This window comes from Ixodes scapularis, unplaced genomic scaffold, assembly GCF_016920785.2.
Source record: "Ixodes scapularis isolate PalLabHiFi unplaced genomic scaffold, ASM1692078v2 PGA_scaffold8__174_contigs__length_109621045, whole genome shotgun sequence".
In the NCBI taxonomy this organism is placed as follows: Eukaryota; Metazoa; Arthropoda; class Arachnida; order Ixodida; family Ixodidae; genus Ixodes; species Ixodes scapularis.
In genome coordinates this window covers 6,469,540-6,494,496 of record NW_024609883.1, presented here as the reverse complement: position 1 = coordinate 6,494,496, position 24,957 = coordinate 6,469,540, and the positions used below count along the sequence as shown (strand labels likewise).

Below are 24,957 nucleotides of genomic sequence, written 5' to 3'. Positions count from 1 at the left end.
TCGCGATACGTATTGGAAATACATTTTAAAAAGAGGCAAAAAGTATTTGGAAATACAAATACAGGAATACAATTTAGGGAGGGCAGAAATACAAATACAGAAATACTGATAGTGCCATACATTTTCCAAATTTTTTTGAGACACCAACTGAAATGAAGCTTGAAGTTTGAAGTGGATGTTTTCGATCCCGAAATTTCTTTCCTGTAGGCTTGGCACTTTGCCTTGAAGGTAGCGGTTTCGGACGAAAAGGAGTCTTCAATGGGCCAAAAAAACAAACAAAAACGTTCCATCAAGGGCTGAGCGCGGTCCCTTCCATGATATCCTGTTTGCCTGACGAGGGAATCCTGTCAACATTGATCACATGATGACACGGTGGAATGAACTAGTATTCTTTATCTGTAGGTGTGGCCTTGAACATGAAACTTTACCACGCTGCTGTATGAAAGGACAGTACATACTTTCGTTGTAGGTTACCTAGTTGAAGATCGTGCATGCAGTGTCATTTGGGATTTTTGAGAATAGTGCATCTTGGAATACATGTCTTATCTTCTGTTACGGTTGAAAAAACGATATGGTAGCATCCCTATTCTGAAGGTCCTTACTACCGACCCTCCGCCGCCGACGCACCAATTGCAGTCCTCAAGTTTTGCCTAGCATTATCCAAACAAAGACCTCGTGGATTGCGAGCTGATATTGCCGGCACAGGTGCACGGTTGTCCGAGAAACAGCGGTCACGAGACGAGTCGCGGGAGTGTGTAGTCTGGGATGGCACAGCGAGGCCACCTTTGGCGTCCTTCTGGGTTTCGGATCACCAGAGCAGCGGGTCACGTTCACGTCGGCTGATGACGTACCCTTGAGACGTGCAATCTTACGGGCGCAGCCACAGATGCATTCGAATATGTGTTGAACTTCACAGCGTGAGTCTTTCTAGTATTTCAAGTCGACCACCGCCAGGCTCGTGCTGCAACGGAATGTGACTCAGCTTTGCCGGCTGGGTGTATTCTGTACGCTAAGGTGAGAGAGACGGTTAGCAGCGGGCATTGGATGCCAGCAAACAATGACTCGAAAAATCCCTACCTAAGGACCTGCGGCAGAAGATGCTCTGACTCCACTCCTGGCACGCCACCTGGTTCGAGTCCCCGACTGCGCAACACTTCTCATAAGAGAGAAGAGGATGAACAGAAAAATAGTTTGCAGAATCAAAAGGAACCTTGCAATGGTCAGCATAATAACAATGCCCCAGCATCTCCTTGACTCTGGTGCCCACAGAAGTAAAAAAGAAAAAAAAAAAAAAAGAAAGTGCGTTCGGACTAGTTTTTTTTTTTTTTCCGGGGGGGGGGGGGGGGGGTATTTCTCAAGAAATGTAACGAAATACATTTCATCCTGATTGTATTGCGATACAAAGAAACATTCCAAATGTATTTCGATACAGGAATACAGATACTGGTGAAAAAAATGTATCGCGATACAGAAATACAGATACGAAATGTATTTCTGAAATACTATCGCGATACATTTGTATCGCGATACTACCCAACCCTGGTGGACAGGAAGGAATACACGATGCTTCGGGCGGACGCCCTTCTTCAAGTGATAGACGCAAAAAACGGCAAGGAACAGACAAGGGTCGTACACGTCACAGCAATAAGAGTATGTACATTGGCCAAGACGGAGGAGAAGGCGAAACCACCAGAAGACGGAGCACTATGTCTTCGCTTGTCATCTAACGCAATAAATAATAAAAAAAAAGGCAAAGCAAAAGCCAGGATGCGCAAGTACTAGGGGATCTGGCGTCCTCCAAGAGAACATGACATCGACAAGGGTCCTCGGGGTCTCAGGCCACCACAGCCACGACCACAGCGGTTACCATAGGCGAACGCTTCGTCAAGGGGCTCGACACCACACAGGTCACTCTCGGATGGGGTGTCCTCTCCATCCAGCTGGATGACGATGGGCTGGATGTGGGCACTTGTGGCACTGCCTCGTTGGAACGTTGCTTCAATGTCAATAACGTGCCTGACAGCATTAATCCAGTTGTTAGTGGTGACCTTGTCAACTTCTTCGTTGAGGAGTCTCCCCACGTCGACAATCTTGAACGTCGTGTTTCGGGCAGCAACGCCGTTCTTGATCTGCGCCCATATCGGTTCAGTGGGGTTGAACTCGCAGTGATACGGTGGGAGCCTGACCACACAGCAGCCAGCTGTCTCGGCAGCAGTGTCCGCACGATACTTTAGGTGCTGTGGCTTCACCAAGGCCACAATGTCGAGCAGCTGCTTCTTCACCATCTTGGGGTCCCATGAAATTTTCTTAGACGTCAGCCACTGTCAGATGTGGTCCTTCCGGGAACTCGTCGTCGGCACTGCTTCCAACCGCCGTGAATGGTAAGAAGCGTTGTCCATGACAATAACGCTTCCTGTCGGCAGTTTGTCGAGGACACCGTCGAACCACTTCTCGAAGCGGGCGCCATCCATTTCCTCGTAGTAATCACCGGTCTTTTGTCCACGGAACACGTCCAGGCAGTTGTCGACGAAGCCTTCATCGCTGCTGATGTGGGTGACAATAAGACGCTGGCCCTTCCCCGATGGCTGCTTGAGGCCAGTCGAGAGACCACGCATGAAGGCGTCGTGAGACGAGGCCACTGTCGTGTCTACCCACACCCTTGAGACAGTGTGCCCTGCCGTCACCCACGTCTCGTCCAAGTAGAAGATCTTCCGACCATCTTATCGGGGACGTGCAATCTCACACAGGTACTTCTGCTGCCAGGCGACAATGTCCTCTCCTTCAATCAGTCGCGAGTTTCGTTCCCTCTTGTCATGCTTGAATCCGATGTCGTGGAAAAGGCGACGCACAGTCTGAGCCTTCAACGAGGGAAGTTCAGTGCTTGAGCAGAATTCGGCCATTATCTTCTTGACCGTGGGGACCTCGTTCTGTCCAAAGAAACGGTGGACGCACAATCTCACGTGCACAACGTGAAGTCGCCGTACCTGACTTTGCGCCGCCTCTTGCCTTTACTTGCTGGGCGCTTCCAAGAAGGTGTCGCAACTTGTCCCTCGGTTTCTTTCGCCTGCTTCCTAATCTCGAGGATGGTGCGTACACCAACACCAAGCAGTTTGCTGACTTTGATGCAGGACCCCTCCACAGTGAGGCCGGGCTGGCCGGGCTTGGCGGGCGGTTCGTGTCACACCTGAATGTACGCGTTCATTATCAGCTGCCGTGGAACTCGGTTGAGGACATCGCCGCTCTTATGCTTCTTGTAGATGCGCCTTGGCGTAGACGGCGAGGCTGCATCAGACTCTCTTGATGAAGAATTGGAGGAATTGCATTTCGCTGTCTCCACGTTGGGATTCATGAATCATAGCGGAAAAGGAAATACGACTTCGGATTTGTCAAAACGCGAATTACAGGGGCTTTTGAAGCCCGAAACATAGTTTTTTTTAACAAATGCAGCAAATGCATGGAATGTACCTAATTCGTGTAGGAATGTTATCAAGCTAAAACCAACAACCATATATGCATTACTTATAGAAGCTACAATTTTCGTTGCACAGCATTCTTTTTACTTCAACCTTCCGGAGCGAGTAATGTAGAAGTCTAAAATACATAATTTGCCTCGGCTAGGGGGCGCAAGCTGCCGCCCGCTACAAGGTCTCTCTGAAGCCAATATCTATCTATTGAAGCAGAAGGGGCGTTTTCAGCGAACTATTTTCTCGACTGAGGAGGCGTCTGAAGCGGGCGCATCACATTATGGGGAAGAGCTTCCACTAGCTTCTTAACCTGTAACCGACTATAGTTTGACCACCTGAAAGCACACCAGTGTATAAAGCCCTCTTTTGGTGAGGGCACAATACGAGTCAAAGAAACACAAGCCAGGCTATGACATTTCACTTTCCTGTTTCCCCATTATGAATGACAAATGTTTAGCTTCAAACCTGTAGTAGAGCTAAATAAAGGTGATGAAACATGTGAGCAAAATGAGAGCAAAATCGCGCTGCCAGGCAACATTAGTAATAGTAATAGTTTATTTTCGCTTCATTTTACAAACATTTGAATCCGTCTCACGAAAGCACTTTTGTGCTTTTGTGCGAGTATTGCAGTACACCGAAATACACTTGACAAAAAAAAAAAAAAGAGAAACTACAACAACAGTAAAATAAAATACACAAACGGGATAGCTGCGCCGTTGAAATTATACATTCAAGAGTCTTTGACACTGAACGGGTTAAACTATTTCGGAACAAAACCATACATACATATTTTTTTTAACATTGCGAAATCAATCAGAACATGATGAAAACAAAAACTATTACAAGCTGCGTGGATGAATCTTGACATTGCTAAATTTCTGGAACAGACTAATTTTCTTTCACCCATTCTTAGTTGAGACACTGCTTCAAACAAGCTGGTCTAAAAATGGATGTGGCAGTGACGATGATAAACTACATTTCTTTAGGTTGTTCCCTGGACACCATCTCCGAGCTCTCCAGAGTGTGCCATAATTAAGCATAAGTACTTGAAACCAGCTCCGCCTTTCATCTGGTTGCTTTCTAACCCGGCTAGCGATGAGCCTTCCCAATATGGCTTGCTATCATCCTCTGTCGGTGATGTAAGGGCGGTAGAAATGTTGTTTAGGGTGGCCAGCCTGCCTTCACAGCTGTCTTCTTTAGCCTTCCTCTTTGGCTGCTTCTTCCACAGCTGTGGCTCAGGCTCTGGCTGTGTCTTCTACACCAAGTAGTCCAGCTCAGCGAGCTGTGAACTGGAGCTTCGTCTTCTAGACAGAACTCCACGTCTTCCCCAGGAGGCTCCTGAACTCGGCAAATGAAATTACTGCTAGCCATAAGCATATCTCCTAGGCAATCAACAAGAACATGTGCCAAGATGTAGCACACAGTATTCCGCCCACTTGTCGAAGGCCTACTCATGAACTGGACATCAAAGGCAAATTTGACAAGATTCGGAACAGCAGGTATCCGCATTCGATCCACAATCCGTCAAATCTTATTAATTTTTATCCGCATCCTCTAGTTGACTGCAGATATCCGCTGATGATCCGAACGTAATCTGCGTATATGAAGGGCTCTACAAATACCCGAAGGCTTGTTATGCGTTTGCTTTCTCATTAACTTGGTATGCCGAAATTAAGAAATGCAAAGTATAAAAGCAGGACGAACCGTCTGGCCGAAAAGATCACGGACGACAGAATCCCTGTTGGGCGCCAGATGTGGCTTTCGATTTCCGCCGTCCGCTGCAGGTGATCAACCGGACGACTTGTTCCTTGGGGTCAAGCAGGGTTTATTACCATGATGCTCCAGTACAGTTCTGGCGAACCGCTCCGGGCAGCAACTACCGTCGGCCGCTCAGGCCATCCCCTTAAAGGGGCACTGTCACACCAAAATCATATTTTATTTTATTATCCGAAACGATTGAAAATGATGCCGGGGGACATTACCCTCAAAATTCGAAACTTGAGAATTCAGTATTTGTGAATTAAAAAAACAATTTCCAAATGCCGAATTTGAAGTTCCCGCACGATCCGCGCCAGTGCAGTGAGTCAAATTTTGCGGTCTCCTGCGACTCTAGTTTCTTTCAGACCTCTGCTTCACCCTGTGAAGCAAAGTGCCGTTGCTACCGCGACCCGAAGCGAGGAGGAGGTGAGCAGGCGGGATAGAAGGGTGCCGGCGCAAGGAAAAAAACTCTTTCTTCCCCGACTCGCCGATAAACCTCTGCTGGAGCGCCGCCAAGTTTTCCGAAGGAGGATACAAATCCAGGAAGCGACATCACACCAAACTCTGATTTTTGGTATTTCAAAAAGAAAGGCCGTAGTGCGTTCGCGATTGCGTTAAAAAAACATGTTTTACGATTGCCGTTATTAAATGTTACAGAAATGTCGCCTACAAAGCTTCTAAATTTCCAGATTTTTGACGTCGCCGATCAAAAGAAGCAAGGAGGTGAGCGCGGGAGATATAAACGCCAAAAATAAAAAGGCGCGCGCGCAAAAAGATTTTTTTTCGCAATGCATTTTTTTTTTTTTTGCATGTCTATGACTACAACTTGCATCGTTTTAGACAATAAAGAAGAATACGGCCTTTGGGGCGTCAGTGCCCCTTTAAGACGGTGGGAACCGGGAACTGCTCCCCAGCTAGTTGCCGACTGGCCGCCGCGTGGCTGGCCGAGCGCCCCCACACACTCAATTTGGAAACGGGCGCCTAAGAGCTGCGCTTTAGTAGCTGTGGCGGCAGATTCGCTCAACAGCCTTCTCAAGTGAATCAGATATTCACAGCGCCTGGTGTTCTTAAGATGAAAGGCTTTAAAACATGATGAAAATAGCCAATAGAGTGCACCTTCAAGTAGACCAAACAAAAATCACCATGCAATGCATTCCACCATGCATTTCATCGTTGCTGTGGTTATCAGTATATGCTTTAGAAATGCGTTATTTTGTTTACCTAAAGCACATTGTTTTTGGGTTTGGTGCTACAATTTTATTTTAGCATACATGATGATTCAAGGATCAAGAACACTTACTGTGTGATACGAAACTGCATTACTGACAGAAACTTTGTATGTATTTTATTTTAATTTTACAGGGGTCAGGATGTCCTGACCCCCCCCTCCCCTCACCCCCTAAACTTTGCTAATGCACTCAGATGGCAAGTGGATGCAAACGGGAACCCTTAAACGTTACCATTAAAGTCCAAGCGTTCCCTTGAAATCCAGACATCCTTGTGTTTCACCAATATCTATGAACTGGGAAAGAGCTACGGTACCAACACAAACGTGGAGGTCACCTGGATCCAAGCTTTAATAAATAGGAAGCCGAGACAGGACAACCACCATTTTCGTCTTTACATTTTAATCGTAGGCCATCGAAGTTAATCGTGCCACCATCTTCATTGACCAAAATAGGAGTGCAGGAGGTTGAGAATCGCCGTAAAAAAGTTGCTTTCATACAGTTAGACCTGTACTAAAATCGAATAATGGACTAGTTGGTTACAGATTACACAAATAAAGGTAGCGCAAAATACGAAAAGTTTTTTTCTCCTCTCATGCTCCCGAATTTGTCATAATTTGGGAGCATGTAAAATCTTCAAAGTAGGTGGGATTTCAAAACTGACATATAAGCTACTGCTTATCTCCTTAACAGAGTGGACTTTGAGCTCTTACAGAGTTGCAAGACCCTTGAGCCTGAAGAAGGCATTCAGATGGCAGTATCATCCTGTTCATGCTTTGGGTAATTCTGCCTATATGCATGTGTGTGTCTTCCTCTCTGCAAGGGTTTTACAGACGAAATATGTCATACTTGTTGGAATCACTCTTTATAGGAGAGGACATAACATAGGCACCCCTCTGTCTTCTGCTTGTTGGCAGTAAGTTTTGTGACTTCTCTATGTTTGAGAGAAGTCCAAGTTTAGTAAAATCACAAAGGATGCTACAAATATCAAGCATTCTAATGCATGGTACTGCAGTAATCAAACCTTCAATACTCTGTTTGCATCATTAATCTACAGAAAATCCAGTTTTCTATGATTGATTTCGCCGTGCACATGAAACAAATAGCACAAGCATGTCTTTACGTGCCGAGGGAAACAGACAAAATTTCTTTGGTGATGGCAAATGTCACACCTGCTTCCGCACACTCAACAGTTGCTTTGATTCCAGCTTATAACAACGAATCCGTAACTGAAATGTTTACCTTAACATTCCAGGAGTTTTGTTAACCACTGTCTCCAAGCTTATTAAAAGGTTGAATCGCACAATTCTGCCTTCGCCATAATTCAAAGCATACAAAATTAGTAAATACCTCGACAACATCTGCATGGGGGAGCGAGTTGTCCACCAGGTTTGAATCATTGACGGGCAGGCTCCCCAGGAACCTGTGGAGGTCATAGTAGAAGGGCAAGGAGACCTTTCCTGACCCAGTGGTCAGGCTTTTCTTTTTTGCCCTGGAGAAAAATAATGTAGGGGTGATGTGATTTATTCACCAACTAGGGCTTGTTGCCATCCGAATACAATCTTTCATCCACATTTTCTTTTTGCAGTGCAGATGAATAGCTGCGGGGCATTGGCAATTAATTTTTTTTATTGTCAACATCTTCTGAGCTCCAGGTAGAGCTAACCCACTGAACGAAGATAATTCATTTTCCCTCAGAGCCACGAAGGCGGCACACAGAGAACAACAGCGCTAAATAAGGTAGTTCTAATCAAAACATTGGCTGGTTTCATTCAGATTCAGGCAGTGGGTGGGAATCATATTTTTTGTTTTCCTTTATATTTTTATATGTTGTGCTGCATATTTTACCTAGAACAACGCTTTTTACTTTAATCGTCGGAAAGTTTTAGTATTCGAGAAATAAATTCTCAAAAGTGCGGGGAAGAAATATGTAGTTTTGACCGCTGTCGCGTGCAGCATGTTTGAAGCTCGTTCGGTTCTATACTATTAAAAGCACAGCCTTTATAATATTTTGTGGTAATCTACGTATTACTGAGTGTTATTTCCTCTAGAATTATATTTTCTACTAATAATTGAAAATTTTTTAAAGATAGCCAAACTTGCCACCTCTGACGATTATGCATGAAGATTCAGAATTAATTTTTAGGTGAAACTTTTAATGTATGACCTTCAATATTTTTTCTCTGACAGAGCGTTTCATTGCCTTTTCAAAAATAAATGTTTCATTTGTCTATAATTTTTGTATACCGAGAAATAGATTTTGAAAATTATTAAGTTTTCAAAATTTGGTCAAATTCAGCGCGCCATTAAAAAAAAGGCCATTTTTAATATTTTTCATTTTCTCTTATTTTACTTTCCTGATCTCCTTCTTTTATCAGGAATATATTTTGATAGGTGTAAAGCAGTAGTTTAGCAATGCCGAGCGTCTGAATATGCTGTGAAACAGCAGCCGCCAACGGCGAATTTTGGGGGGAATTTTCATCAGCGCCGTGTTTGATACAGTCGAGCATAACGTAGTGGGAAGAAAACGTGTATATTGTTTCCTAGCAATCTAAATATAGCCAACAAATATTTAAAACAAAATTAATATTGGGGAACTCGACTTTTGTAAAAAAAATCACGTACGCCTTTGTGAACTGGAACTACACCCGAAAAATATTGCATTTGTGATTTTACGCTTATCAATTAGTTTTGACACCACGTAAAGGACAACATCACACCTAAAGAGATGAGATAATCCGCCAACCAAAAATTGAAATAGTAGCGACCCTACGTTTCGAAACCGTTCGTTTCTTCTTCAGGGGGATGAATGAAGGACAGCAGCTTCTTCTTCTTCTAGATGTTGAGCGACTTCTTTTTCTTTTTCATTGGTCTTAGTAGGCTGGTCGTGCCGTGCGCAGTCTGTTATAACATCTTGGAGGCCGGCAGACCAGCCTACTAAGACCAATGAAAAAGAAAAAGAAGTCGCTCAACATCTAGAAGAAGAAGCTGCTGTCCTTCATTCATCCCCCTGAAGAAGAAACGAACGGTTTCGAAACGTAGGGTCGCTACTATTTCAATTTTTGGTTGGCGGATTATCTCATCTCTTTATTATATACCCAACCAGAGAGAATTCTCTCAAACATGTTTACCTTCAAACATCACACCTGATTTATAAGTAATGACTTTGGTATCTGTTGACATTACGGATTAAACTGTGAAAAAGAACTATGTTTACCCGAAGCTCCGAAAACATGTTCACAGCAGGGAAATACGTTCACGGAAAATTATGAGTTTTTCCGAAGAGCCTGAACTTGTGCCTGCGTTCCTGCATACGAGCAAGCAAAAGAAAAATGCAACTGAGCGACGTCCATTCCAAGTGTGGAAGAGTGCGATACTTTGCGGGGCAGTATGGACGTGTGATATACGGATATGAAGTTCGGGACCGTACGGAGTTGTTGATGTTGTTGCATATCTGAAAAACGGGAAAGAGGTATGCTTGCGCGTAATGTTATCTCACTTTGGCAGTCACAAGTCTCGGGCAGGCTGGGGGAGGGAGAGGAAAGGGAAACAAATAGAGAGAAATAGGCGCGAATGAATTTGTTGACGGTGAGGAGGATTGTTCGAGTAGTCGCAAAGTATTTTCTTGGGGGAAGGAGCTGGACATTCTGGCATGTTCTTTTTTACAATATAGCAGAGCTATTGTAACCAAGTTTGCTGTGTTATGAAATACTACTGAAGAACAACATTATGGTCAAGCTAAATTAGAATCTTTTAACAATACAAACTGTTTATTATGGTCACACATTTTTCATAATGTAATTAAATCAGTAGTTCCTTGCATAGCTAATAAACATGGAAACGTGAAAACTAAATTGGCTTCAGTGACATAAGATATATTTACTTAGTGTAAGCTAGGCAGCTGAATGCTCGAGGCACAGCACAATGCAACCTTATACATTGGGCACTCGTCAAAACCGAGGTAATGATTCTAGTTTAAAAATTAATTTCTTCTGCAGTCCTAGCTACGTGCACCCTGTTTCCGTTGGAGGCTTCAGGTGATTGCTTATACCAAACATGACACGAACGCAGTCCAGGCGCTTGGCGAATGCCGCTCCAGTTTTCCTTCATCTCTTCTCTGAACTTCGTAAGTTCTTCGGTGGGCAAGTCAATAATGCGCGTTTTGACTTGCTTCGCTTTTAGGACAGACACAAAGTCGCGAGAAGTTAGGATTGCGGAATTGGCAGTTTCTCTGATGTTGTGTAATGTGGCATGGTGCTTTAGAAGGCCACTAATGCCGTCACAGGCGTTCTTTCCGTGGCCACTTGCAGAGAACAACCACCGCCACAGGACGTGATTTTTCCCCATTTCATACAACTGAAATCTGTTTTTGAAGTGCATCACGGCGCCATTCGACACATATATTATCGTTTTGAAGATGGGTTCTTCCTCTTCAAGGATCATAATGATGGTTCTTAGCGCCAGAAGGGCATGTGCAGAATCGTGTCGAAGATCATCACTAACTGTGGCAAAGCTTCTTGCTCCGTTGGCGGTTGTGTCAACACATGTGAAAATGCTGATTTGCTGTTTACGCCAGTAGTAGCCTTGCACTTCGTTTGGAAGAACAATGCTCCAATTTTCTGCAAAGTCAAAGTGTAACACAATTAACCTTTGTGTTACATTCGCCTTAACATCTCGTATTGCTTTTCTTTGAATATTCGTAATGTATTCATGAGTAATGTACTTTTCCACGCAATCTCTTGTCAGCTTGAGGAACCCGGCCACAGTAAGCGTCTTCTTTATCAAGTTTCCTGACTCCCAAATCGCCAGTTGAATGTCCTCCTGACAATGAAGACATAGTGTACGTGCACTTAGACTCCTCACTCCAGGGCATTCTTTGCATTTTAGCAGCATACAGGCTTCTGAAGGGTTGGAGCATATGCAGAGAGAAGTAATGTCCTTTTCAGAGAAAGCGCGGGATGAGGCGTTGTTGACTGATGCCACCACGAGTTGAAAGTTCGCACAAATGGACCTTTTCCACATACCGACGGCACCAGGCGGTGGGTGCATGATATAAAAATTGAGGACGTGACCTACCTGCGCTACCGATTGATAATGGGAACTACGCTACCAGTTTCTTCGCTCTCTGAGCTGCCGCGCACGCCTAACGCGATTTTCAAGAGGGGTATCTGTGGCGTCCACCCAACCGTCGTATTTTTCTTTCCGTCCATTTTCTTTTTTGTGTAACATAAATATATACATGCTGCAATTACGTGTTCTACTCGCTGATCCACAGCCTCCTTCCGAATTTCCTCGATTTTTCGTGCTGACTTCCGCCGCTTGGCATCGGGCGCCCGCGCGTGCGCAGAACGCTTCTTGGAAAAGGTTCATTGCACACACGCACTGGTCTCTGTACGGAGAAATTTTCACCCACTTCGGACGTAGCGTATAAAATTTGGTTAGGCCAAGCTTGATGTCCGGATAGGTTTTCATCAGAAGAGAGTAGGATTCACGAATAGAGCGCGTCATATATCGTTTCACTACAAACTCCTTCGACCCCGATGTTTTTAACGCGATGACGTCTCTCTTGCTCGGACTTTGAATGGAGCAGCTCATCTTGTCTTCTAAGAAAACACGACAAGCCGTCGCGATATCCGATTCTCTGAGCGTGTGCGGAGTGTATGGATCAGGAAGTGCCCATACTCCCTGGGCTGCTTTAAGGCGTCTTGCTTTGTCGATCAAGTACATGGTTTTCTCGGGAACAACGCTCAGTATTGGCTGCTTGCTCATATCGTTTGGAAACAGTGTGAGCAACTGAAATTTTTCACTGATAGACGCGCTCTTCTGGAATGCTGTTCGCACGTTTGCTTCCCACTCGGCGCATATACGCTCCGGGCGCTGGTGTTTCGAAAAAACCCGTGGCGCCATCTGTCCGACGAAATAAAAACTATTGGTATGTTACCGCCCTCCCCGACTTCCCGGCCTAGCAGCAGCAGTGATGGTGAAGCCGGCCTCACCACAGGACTGCCCAGCTGACTCTTGTAGCCTGAAAAGAGTGGCAGTATCAAAATAGATTGTGAAAGCATGAGTGCGGTTTGTCAAAGATATATATATGTATTTCTTCCCCGCGTTTGGGGTTGCTGTTAGATTTCTTACGTGGGAAGAGCTCATCAATCCTTTTCTTTTTGTCGAGAACGGGCCGCGAGGACGGCTTCCCCCAGGCCACGGTGGAAGAAACATTTAGGTGGTGACTCTGGCCGCTCTTCCCACGGGGAACGAGCGACCAGATCGTGTTCGGAGCTAGCCTCAAACAAGGAGTATACTCTGTTTCACCTTATGATGTACCGCAGGAAAGGCTACAAGCGCGAGCTCCTTGCTCTGGGGCACATCCTGGCGGCACAAGCTCTCGTGACTTAAGAGCAGCTGCCAACGCCATGAGCTCGCGCATCTAGCCTTCGCTGCGGTACAACATAAGGTGAAACGAAGTGTAGTTGTTCCGCGCCGCCGCGGAGGGTGCTGAGGTGTGAGCACCGTGGGTATGTCTCTCCTCGACGGCCACGGTGTCGGGGGCGTAGCTCTGTCGCCTTTTTTGCGGTGTGGTGGTGGTGTGCGGTCAGTTGCTGGCCTCATGTTTTGCTTTGGTGCTGTGTCAATCACCGGTGCCACCATCGTGCACGAAGATAAGCCTTAACCCGAAGAAGTTTTAAGGATGAGAAAGACGTGCGTCGTTCCCAACTTCAATTCGGGGTACCGGAACTGCGCAGAGCGAGTGTCCTTGTTTAAAGCTCCATCGAATGACGCTCGCCTGGAGCAGTGGCGTCGTGCTATCCCGAGGGCCGATCACTAGTTACTACCTAGTCTCCTCATCTCGTTGACCAAGTGAAGACCAAGCTTGACAGTCTAATTTCTGTCGAAGTCTGGGAATGCGAAAATGTCTGGACAGAAAAGGCTCAAGAAACCAAGGCTGTGGTTTGCATGCTATATTATGTGACTGAGTTTTTGAGCGTGAAAATAAAAAAGCTACACGCTGCCCTGCATGCCGATCCGCTTTCAGCATTGACAAGAACACTTCTACTGAAGCAGCACTGACAAACGTGAAGAACAGAGGAGGCCTTATACACCCCAACAAGAACCTTTTCCAGCTACTGACGAAAGCGGAATAGTTCTTCGTGGAAAATAAAATCCACCAGACTGTCTACTGGGACGCAATCGACAGTGTTTTTGACACATGCACACTAACGTTTCCATGCGCTGAACACAAAGAAGAAACAATTGCCCAGTGCTCCACTACTACTTCAGCATGCGAATGCGACAACACTGTAAGCATATTACAATGAGTAGGAACAAACAAGCTCAAGAAATAAAGAAATCAGCAAAGCAGCGCTCGTCTTAGTTTAAGGGCATGGGCGAGAAACGCAGGATGTAGGAGATGGCGTTCTTTTATAGTTTGGAGTGAATTCAGCTTTTATGTACATTTTAAAGCAAAAATATTTGTCAGGTATTTTTTTTTTACCTGTAAGACGGGGTGACACAATATTGTGAGAGTATAGATGAAAAGTGATTTATGTCTTATAACCGCTACTATTGTTTGACTTTCAATCACTGTGTCACCATGTCAGTCAGTATGTCATCATACTGTGTCATCATTTCAGTCACAATTAGATCATAAATAGGAATTCTTTCTTCTCACTAGGTTTGTATGTTCCACAGTACAAGTGGACATTGTATAACAGGTTGAAGTTGAGCTAGTTGGTACATAATTTAAGTATATGGTCAGCTAGAACGAAAGGGACAAACACAGACAGAGAGAAACAGAGACACACACAGCGGTGTGTATGTCTCTGTTTCTCTCTGTCTGTGTTTGTCCCTTTCGTTCTAGCTGACCATATACTTAGACATTGTATGTATAAACTATTTGTATTGCATAAAACCTTTATGCGCATGTAAACAATTATCTAGCCCCAGTATGTAACATTATTAGAATTTATTTTTGTTCCATAAGGCAGGAGCAGGGTGGAAAAAATCACCCGACCTCATATAAAGCCACGCAATGTGTGTAAACAATTTACTGAACGGTTACCAAACATGTTTGACAAAACATACGAGTATGACCTAGGTGTTTACTCTAAATTATTGAAGGCCAAGTAGATTATGCCGGGAACTTTTATATCTATACGAGTATTTTTGTCATGTTGAGTCATCATCGGCATGTTCTCGTTTAAAATAAAAAAAAAAAAAAAAAAGAAACAGGAACCGTACGGGGGAAAAGGCAATCAGTGCCAGTGCGCCAACATAAATCCATCATTTCACAACACAGTAAACAGGGACCGAGTAAAGAATGCATAATTATCTTCACAAGCCCTCTACACAAGCCTTCACAAGCCCCTCTATACGTGCCATCTATCCCCGTGCGACTGAAGCGCGCTCGGTGCGCCGAACACAATGTGGTCGCCGCGCGAGACAGAGAGTCAGCACCTAAATGTATTTCTTTCACCGTGCCCCAGGCACAAGGGCGGTCCGTGCACGCAGTGTGCTTCTCGCTATTCACAAAAGTCGCGAGCGCTGCTCCATGCTTGCACCACCCACGCATGCCAGCCTTGCAGGTGCAGCTCGCGCCCACGATGAGTCTCGGGTGCGCTGAAAGCTGCCGTAGCAACAAAAAAAAAAAAAGTGTGTAATGCACGGTTGAACCGAGAAATCAGAGCAACTATAAATGAGGAGTGGAGGGAGGGGTACGCGAAACCGAACCGGGTGGCACGCTCACCTGAAGCCGGACGTTGTAAACAGCAGACTTCATCTGCGCAAGGCATTTCCCTACAACTTCGCTGGGAGCTGTAGAATGAAGGACTTCTTCTTTCACGCCAAACACGTGATGGCCCGCATAAAGTTGCTCCCCTAACTTCAGTGACTTTTCTTTGAAATATTCTGCGACCTCGTCAATCCTTCTGAAGCCGCAAAAGAGCACCGTCGGATCGCACGTGCGAGCCGCCATTTTCAGATGGGAACATACCAATCGTTCTTAGGTCGACCACGGGCGGCGCTGGGGAGCGCAAGCGACGGTGGCGCCGGAGTGGCCGCCCGGAGGGTATTGTGGACGAAGATGCTCCAGTTGTCTGCTGTGGCACATCATACGCGTCACTGATCTTACGCCGCATTCGTTTCTTTACCGCTTCTTCGAGTTGACTTTGCTTTTTTTGCGCGTATAAACGAGCAGACTTTTTTCTCAATTCAGCTGGCATCCTGAATGGTGAGATCTCTATCTGCAGCGATGATACACACTCGTCTATTTCCTTGACAGACGTTGTTTTGTCAACGAAGTCCTCGTCGTGGGCATCCGAGGGTCCGGCTTTGCATGCTTCATGCCGATCTACAACGAGGGAACTGAAATACCTGAAGCAGCTGTGGCACAGCTGATCCGTCTCCGAGATGGGAGTTGAAGGATCCAAAACTTGCCTGAGTATTTTCAGATCCAGATCGTTCACAGACCTGAAGCGTGCCTGCCACAGCACATTTTTCTTATGCCGTCGTCGATAGTCCGCACAGAAAACGCGCTTCCCACTGTACGTCTCAGCCATAGCATTCACAGATAGTTAGTACGCGCACACACGGCGAAAGAGTACTCTGCCAAACGCTCCCGGTTCCACTCGATGAATTTCAAACCTTCTTTGCACGAGGGGCTAGGACTAAGAGCCAAAGACCCTATACAACACTGACAAATGTGTCCCGCCTGTTTGGGCTCCACCAATTTTCTTCATGTTCTGCGTTTCCCGTGGATCGGCTTTAACGAGCGGTTGGATGCTTCCGCGGTAAACACACAAATTACGCAACTGATACGTGAGAGCTTTCCTTCAAGCTCTGCGGGGTTAAGGTACGTTCGACATGGCTCTCGGTCGGAAGCGGCAGCTCGGGTATCCCGCTGCCGAGTGCTCACACTGGTGGGTCCAAGGTCCATCTCGCGGCACAGTCGACCACGCAACTCGATAACGTTAGGAGCGCTTCTATAGCCACAGCAGAAACGAGCATTATCTGCCGATGGGAGCTGAGATGATTTTGCCGATGTTTGTTTACTTCTCTTTGAGAACTTTGCGCTTGAAAGAGGCGGCAGTTGTCATAAAATCTGCTGTCAGCGGTTATTGTTTTACAGCATATTGAGACGCTCGGCATTGCTAAACAACTGCTTTACACCTATCAAAATATATGCCTGATAAAAGAAGGATATCAGAAGAGTAAAATAAGAGAAAATAAAAAATATTAAAAATGGGCTTTTTTTTAATGACGCGCTGAATTTGGCCAAATTTTGAAAACTTCATCCTTCTCAAAATCTATTTTTCGGTATAAAAAAATCATAGACAAATAAAACATAAATTTTTGGAAAGGCAATGAAACGCTCTGTCAGAGAAAAAAAAATTGAATGTCATACATTAAAAGTTTCACCTAAAAATTAATTCTGAATCTTCGTGCATAATCGTCAGAGGTGGCAAGTTTGGCTATCTTTAAAAAAAATTTCAATTATTAGTAGAAAATATCATTTTAGAGGAAATAATACTCAGTAATACATAGATTACCACAAAATATTATAAAGGTTGTGCTTTTAATAGTATAGAACCAAACAAACGAGCTTCAAACATGCTGACGCGACAGCGGTCAAAACTACATTGTTCTTCCCCGCACTTTTGAGAATTTATTTCCCGAAAACTAAAACTTTCCGACGATTAAAGTAAAAAGCGTTGTTCTAGGTAAAGTATGCGGCACAACATATAAAAATATAAAGAAAAGCAAAAAATATGATTCTTACCCACTGCCTGAATCTGAATGAAACCGGCCGATTAAATATATAGCCCCAGGAACAAACTGACCAGGTTTGGTTACGGCATAAACTAGGAGAAAAAAAAAAAAAGCCGTCCTAGCGACAACAAAGAGCGTGTTTGGCCAAGCTGTGCGAGCGTGCCCTGTATGGCTGTTTCGGGTCGTCTATTTTGCCACTGACCTGCTTGCGTGTCTTCACGGTGGACAGCCTCTCCAGGCCGACGCGGATTGTCTCGTAAACACCAGAGTTTGTTCTGTGTCGCTGGAGTTCCACTAAATTATCCTGCCGTAGGCGAATGAGCGTCCACATCTCCGACTCGGACCGGTGCACTTAGCGTGTTTTTTTTCTTTTCGCTGGTGCCCTCTACAGCTGGCACCCCAGTTCACTGGCTCAAGAGCTGACAAAACCTTCGCAATGAAAATCTCCTGCGCAGAAGAGTGTGATTCGTCGTCGTTGCATGCGGGAGGAGGGATAGCAGCCATTGCGTCTGTCGTCCCCGCCATAGGTTCCCGCTGCTCTTGCCGCCGCCACTACCTGTTACCGGGGGTATCATTTTCTTCCTATTGTATCACGTTTGTGGTCCCATCTATTTTACAATTTTGACTTCCTAAGATTCTAGTTCCAACAACACATGAAACGACAAGAAACAAAGTATCATTTTTATTTGGAACTTACGGCTCCGAGACTACTCCCTGTAGCTGCAAACAAAGGTTGGAGAGCTCCGTTTACTTTAAAGGTACTTTTAAAGGTACCGTGTGAATATGATCTCCATCTCCCTTTACTATAGGGACCTATGTTATAGGTACCTTTAGGTTACCGTGTTGTGATCGTGTACTGAATTGATCTCGTAGATGACAGGAGTTTCCCCAACGCCTCCATAACGCTCATAAAGTTCTGGTGCAACAAGCGGACACTCTTGTACTTTGAGCTCCACCGAGTGTGGCGTAGTAGAGGCAGCGCGGGTGCGTGCTTCCTTCTGAGGGAACTTCCTCTGGAGAACTTGATTGCTGCTTTGACAGAGGCCACCGCATTTCTCACCTTTGGCACCAAGTTGGCCTTGTTCACAACCAAGTCTAGGCGGTGTGAGGCCCAGTGGAAGTACAAGGCTGGCAGCTGCTGTTTCCTGATCCTAGCCTGTACCCCGGATATGCATCCTGACATTGAAGAGCAACCGTCATATCCCTGGCCCGCAAGGGTTTTTAGTTTCAGCCCTAAGTCCTCGAGAACTTGGAGGATGGCGTTGGAAATGGCTTCTGCATTCATTTCTTCGAGGGAAACCATGCCTACAAACTCTCCTCGTGCAGTTTTGATTTTCATGTCAACAAAGCGAAGGCCCAGCTTGAGCTGCTCCATTCCCGAAATGTCTGCCGGCTCATCTGCCAGTACCGAGTACAGCCCTGAACTGTTGTTACACGCTCCTACGATGTCCGTCCGCAGGAGTTCTTCGCTGATTTTTATGAGCTCATTCTGGTTGCTGACTGAAGTGTACCTTGCGTTCTGGGCAGTTTTTGAGGTGTTTCCAGCATATGGTCGCACGCATCAACGCGAAATTTAAAGCAAGTCCTAGAACACGCCGCCTTCTGATTTCTTGCCTCGCAGAGGCATATCATGCATGTCACAAAAAATAATAGCTGTCGTAACTGGGACAAGCTTTTGTTTGTTGCACTCCGCCTTCTTTTGTGCTGCGGTGTTGAGTTGCATGGAAATGTCGGTCGAATTGTCGAGACATCAAAGTAAATTGTCCCTCTTTTTCGTTGCATCTTTGTGCCATTCACACTGTTCATGTTGCTTAGCAGACTCGTGAAACTTCTTGTACCGGGTAAAGGCAGTGACAATGAAACCTCCTTGTCGACTTCCCGGGCGCTGGCTTGAAGGCGATGCACTAGCGAGTGTGTACCTTTGAGAACACTAGAGTAGGCCAACCATGGATACTGCGAAAGCCACGCTGGCCGGAAGGCCCTGGCTTGCATAGAGTCTGCAACATCAGTTTTGAAGTCTCGCACATCTGGAGGGATTCAGGGGCTGACCAGCAATTTTCGCTTGAGGTCATTGTGTGCAACGAGGGACGCGCAAATAATATGCGTGAAAGTAACGCCTTTAAATGAGCTAGACTACGCATATACCACCTGATTGAGTGTTTTAAAGAAGTATGGTTGTCTTGGTTGGATTTGAACAAAGCTACACCTTGAGTGAGTGAGACTGAGCAACGGTAGGCAATAGATCAAGCACACATATTTGAAAAAAAAAAAAAATTTAATGAGGTCTAAGCAAATATAGATGTTAACTAATATGACTGACTGCAAGTCTCTAGCGTTATAATAGTATCGATTGGATTATTCTAAATAACATATTCCACACAGTAGTTTGTTATCTGCAGTAGTCAAACACAAGCCGGCAGTAATGTTAAACAAACATGCTATCTCCCATCATATCGTTCTAGCAGTGACCCGCATTCCCACCTCCTCAATGGTTGCTATTGCCGTAAACTATGTGTTTTACAAATGTGAGCTTCGGACAGGAACGCATCAAGTCCCGCCAGACTTCCGCAGAACTGCGAAATGTCTACACATATATGATAGTATAAATTTATGCCGATACTTTGTATTTTTAAATAATAAAATATCGCAAGCCAAACGATACACTCTAATGTTTGCAACGAGCTCGCAATCTGTACTCTTATTTCTAGAGTGAGTGATGAATTGTTAATTCGTGCAGATAAGACACCCATGCAGGTACAAAAATCATTATCTAGCGCAACATAAAAAAAAAAGCATCTGTGGTCAAAATATTCTATTGGCTGGTATCACTCCACTTTTTCCTACCTACCGTAATTTTGGAACAAGAATATCATACTACACTCAGAAAATACTTCGGAGTGCTCGCGGAAGTTACGAACAAAAGCTGAGAGGCGTGGCTTGTACGTCATGAAGTATGATGATATGCCACAGAAGCCAAGGCCAGGCGGGTCCATTTGCTCTCGGAAATTTCGATAATAAAATAAAGCCAAGTCCAGTGACCAAGGAAGGTTCTAGACCTGAATGACTAAGTGGTGTTTAAGTTTTCTGCAAATCTTGATCCTATATGAAGTAAAAATGGAAAAATATTCTGGATTTCATTCTTAATAGTATCCACACATTTCCAAAACTTCAAAAAGAAGTTAGAAGTTATGGGAGCTTTAAACACCGTTCGCGGAACAATAAGACCCAGGGCTCACTGAGAGCCCGTGTTCCAACACTTACCCCGCAGCATACTCACGTTCAACCGCCGCGGCGGGTTCGTTCGTTTGCTGCACAGTGCCGCTCTAATAGAAGAGACAGACGTACCAGACAGTGTGCCGGGTGACGAAACAGTTTAATCACCGCAAGAAGCTATACAGGGCATATAACAACGCGACACACTGAGCACCGGTGACGAGAATTGACTCACCGCTCGATGCATTCCCGAGAGCCTACGGGCGCCAACGTACTGGAGACGGGTCCGACGCACAACCACACGCTCCCATTGCCACCCGGAGAGTCCCCCCTCTCGGCGTCCGACACCCCCTCGTCGTCGCTTCCCTACCGCACCCTCGGCCACAGGGGTCCCAGGATTCGGGGACAATCGCGTCCTCTTTCGGAGGTGGTGATGAGGGTACAGCTTCTAAGATGGCGCTGTCCCCCTCGCCAACGGTGGATGCGTGCGACTGAACAAATGAATCCAGCGGCTCGCTCTGCAGCCGTTTTAGGGCCTCTCGAGGAAAGGAAATGACTGCATTTCCACATCCTCTCCCCCTTAGAATGTGCGGTCAGTCAAAAAAAGTAGACCTGGTTCTGGCTCTCTTCCCCCAAAAATGACGAAACTAAAAAAAAAAACAGTGCTACCGAGGTGCACAGGCACTCACAGCAGCATCACAGCAGCATCGTGACGTCGAAGGTGAACGATGGGGCCCCTGGGTTCAAAGGTCCCACCACTGGCCCGGGCTCATCCGCCGGCGCAGGCGACAGCGCTGCTGGTGGTGCTGCCGCTGCTGCCGCTGCCCCCGCGAGGTCCGCTGGAGCCCCCGGACATGACGCCGGAATCACAGCCCCTCCGTCTAGATAGTCGGGGTCGGCCTGAACACCGGCCAGCACCGCGTCCCGGAATGCTGGATCGCGCTGGAAGCTCTCCAGCACCCAGGCCACGGCCTCAGGTCGCTCGAGAAAGGTGACGTCCCCAACGTGGCCGCCGCCGCCGTCTCCACCGACTCGGCCCCGGTAGAGGAGGGAAGCTCGGTGCTGGGCCTCCGTCGTATAGGTGACCACGAGGCCGCCGCAGTCGGAGCAGTAGGTTGCCGTGTCCGCCGGGGTCAGGCATGCCCCGGCGGCCATTCTGTCCGCGTCCTCGGTGGTCTGGCCGCGGAACAGAGATGGAATATGCTCCGATGACCTGCCCCGCTCGGGTCCCTGCTGCAGCTTCCATCGGGCCCAGCTGACGAAAACCCGCGGTGCCTCCGAGCCCACCTGCGACGTCCACGTGGTGACCGTTCTGGACGACGCACCCCGGGCCCTTGACTCTTTTCGCCGCGAAGACCCATGGCCGCTGGTAGGACCAGGTTGACTGTCCCTCGCTCCCGCGTTGGCGGCTGGTGTCCGGGAGGGCACCCCAGGTCCGCGAGGAGCCGGGGGGCAAGACGACGGCCGGATCGGCGCTGGCGATGATTAACGCTGAGGGCTCATGGTGACGGTCTCGATCTCTCAAAGAAAAAGCCGGGGAATGCAAGTCGGTTCCTCCCAGGCGGCGAAGTTATAGGCAAGATCCCACTCTTTGGGTGGGCGGCGGGGAGGAGGACGGTCCAAAAGGTCCCCAGGCCGGAGGAAGGGTGGCAGCCGAAAGTTGCTGATGCAGGGACGCGCCGCCCGATTAGGTCTCCCAAGCACCGGCTGGCCCACCCGCATCCGTGCTTGGAGTCCCGGCACGGAGGAACACAAAGGGCTCTCTCCGGCTGCCGCTTCCCCGACAACAACACCCCCCAAACGACTTTGGGGATGAGCGAGCCTAATGGCACGCATAAGCTGCCAATTGGAGATTCATAGGCACCGAATAGACCACAGAGTCCCTTCGCCGGCCGCACGCACCAAGGTACTTAGGAAGGGGTTCGTCGACCCACTTCGTCGGCGGTGCACAGGCGCACTAAATTGGGGAGGCATTGAACCAAGCGTGCCCTCTCCAGACTGTTGGCACCCGATAGACCATAGAGGCCATTCGGCGGCCGCACGCGGCGAGGTCCCAGGATTTAGGGACAATCACGTCTCCTTTCGCATGGGGTGACGAGGGTACACCTTCTAAGGTGGCGCTGTCCCCCTCGCCATCGACGGATGCGTGCGGCTGAACAAATGAATATAGCAGCTCGCTCCGCGGCCGCTTTAGGGCCTCTCGAGGAAAGGAAATGACCGCATTTCCACAAAGTGTAGCTCAAAAGACGGCTACTATCGCGGAATACAAAACTCACAGATGTGGAACCCCTACAATAATTTGTACTTCAAAGCACATAAACATCTCACAATAGCAGGCACTACTCCATTACAGACACAAAAACCTATGCACAGCACTGACTCACAACTCTTTGTATTTTGTCTTCGTTTTCTACTTAGTGTTAATACAAAATCTGGAAATTGTTTTGTCCTCATTTTTTAACTGTCCGCCTATTAAAATGAATTTGTAAAATAGATCGCGATTATCATCTTAAGGTGAGGTAAGCCAGTTCTCTTGCCGATAAAGTGAGAGATGGAATAAACAACCTTCTCGATGCATTGGACAAAACTGGTTTTGTGCTGCTTAGTGCAGCTCTCTGATCTGTTTGAAGAAGCGTTCACTTTCTTGCACAAGCTGGAGAGCTTGTTCGGTGCTGAAAATACCACCTCAACATTGAGTTTTTTTGCTACTTTTTTGAGTCCATGGGAGAAGTTGTGAATATAAGGCACAACAATGGGCCTCTTTGACCTGTCTCTTGGTGGGGGTTGAGTGACCTCCCGTCTTTTTATTTGTTTGAGGACGTTTTCTGCAATTGACGTTAATAAGACACTGGGGTATCCTGCTGCTGTTAACCGAGAGATTCGCGCATCGAAGCTTGTTTTGATCAAATGTTCGCATGATTTGTTAAGAGATTTTTTGAGACATAGATTCACGATGCCTCTTTTGACCAGTTTTGAGTGAGCAGAGTTGAAGTGAAGTAGCAGCTTTTTTCCCCGCAGCTCATATGACCCGCATACGTGATCACTCGATAAAAATAGCCCTAAATCCAGGAATTTGATGGATTTCATGTTTGGAAGTTCGTGGGTAAAGGGATTCATGCAGCATTTGAATTTGGATAGAACGTTGGCCAGTGTCGTTGGGGACTTGCAAGTCTCCACTGCTAGAAAGATAAAATAGTCATCTATGTATCAAAACATTTCCACTATGTTTGAGGTGTCTAAGCTTCTTTGCAACAATCTATCGTGGTAGGCAAGACAAAGGTCGCTGAGTATCGGGGCGATACATGACCCTATGCATATGCTCTTTTCTTGCAGGTATTTTTTTCCTTCCCACGTGGCGAAAGTGGATTGCAGATACAGGGAAATTAAGTCGATGAACTTGTGTTGGGCGATACTTGCAGCGTTCTGGAAGGCGATGGTACCAAAGGAGTCTATGCTAACCAGACAGTTTGGGCGGGGCCATGCACTCGTAAGAGCTCGCATACATTCCGACTTTGATCAGAACAGGAACTCCTCATGAAGGGCGTAGCCACAGTTCTCGTATGCAGGGGTGCCTGACACGAAAACTTCTCCGAACATACCAGCAAGGTACGAGTCGGGGGCGTTGCCCTCATGGAAGAGGCGCGTACACCGCGACCTCGTCCACCTTCGACCAGCGTGGTCTTGATGAACATCAGCGGCGTGCCGCTGAGTTGTCATAGCGTAGGGAACTTCATAAAGACGTACCGTGGTGTGGCCGCGGCCTGAAGGATGTGGTAAGACAGCCACAGGTCGGGCTGGGGTTTCCAGTAGTCTGGAATCTGTTGTGCTGGCTTCAGTGGGCTAGCAACGAGATTATCAAAGCCATCGCAGGTGTAGAAGACATGCCCTATAGAATTGAGCAGACTGGCAACTGATCCTTTGGCCATTACGTCTTGAGGCACGTAAAGTGCCATCAAGGGGTTGGGGCCGGGAAACACTGCTAGTTGCAGGTTCCAGGCGCGTTTCAAGACCAACCGACGCTGGAGGATCAACGTCGTACCGCCTGGAATGATGACGAGGTCGCACATTGCGTTCCCTACCTCCTTCTTCACGCAGTCCGTGATGTGCACCCAAAATGACTCCAGAACAAGCATGCCTTGGGGTTTCAGAAGGGCACCGGGACGCCTGCACCAGACCAGTCAAAACTAGTTGAGCACCGTCTCTTCATTGAAACAGCCCTTTTGTTTATCCGGACGATGACCTTTGGCAGGAATTGCTCATTGGTTGGCATCATCTTGTGCTTGAAGATTAAAACGTAAACATTTTCGACAGAGGTCTGTCTGGTTAGGGAGAATTTGACATAGTTTTTGCAGACTCTAACCAAAGTTTTATTAAAAACACATAAACCCGACGTTTCGGGGCCCGCTCGGTCCTTTGGTTACGGGTGACTGTAGGCAGGGGCGCGGTAGGGAAGGTTGCCCAGGTGGTTGGCCTTGCTGAGGCTTAACCCAGAGGGCGCGATAGGTGGCATTAGGAAAGGTGGCAGCTTGTGG

At 46.8% G+C, this 24,957-nt stretch overlaps 1 protein-coding gene across 1 annotated transcript in view; it reads right to left on the bottom strand.

Annotated features, from left to right (window-relative positions):
• LOC115308842 overlaps positions 1-24,957 on the bottom strand; it is a 36,704-nt gene that overhangs the window by 2,937 nt on the left and 8,810 nt on the right. The window contains 2 exon segments of the mRNA XM_040214536.3: positions 18,273-18,723; positions 24,170-24,467. Of these exon segments, the coding sequence (XP_040070470.3) occupies positions 18,273-18,723; positions 24,170-24,467 (749 nt within the window).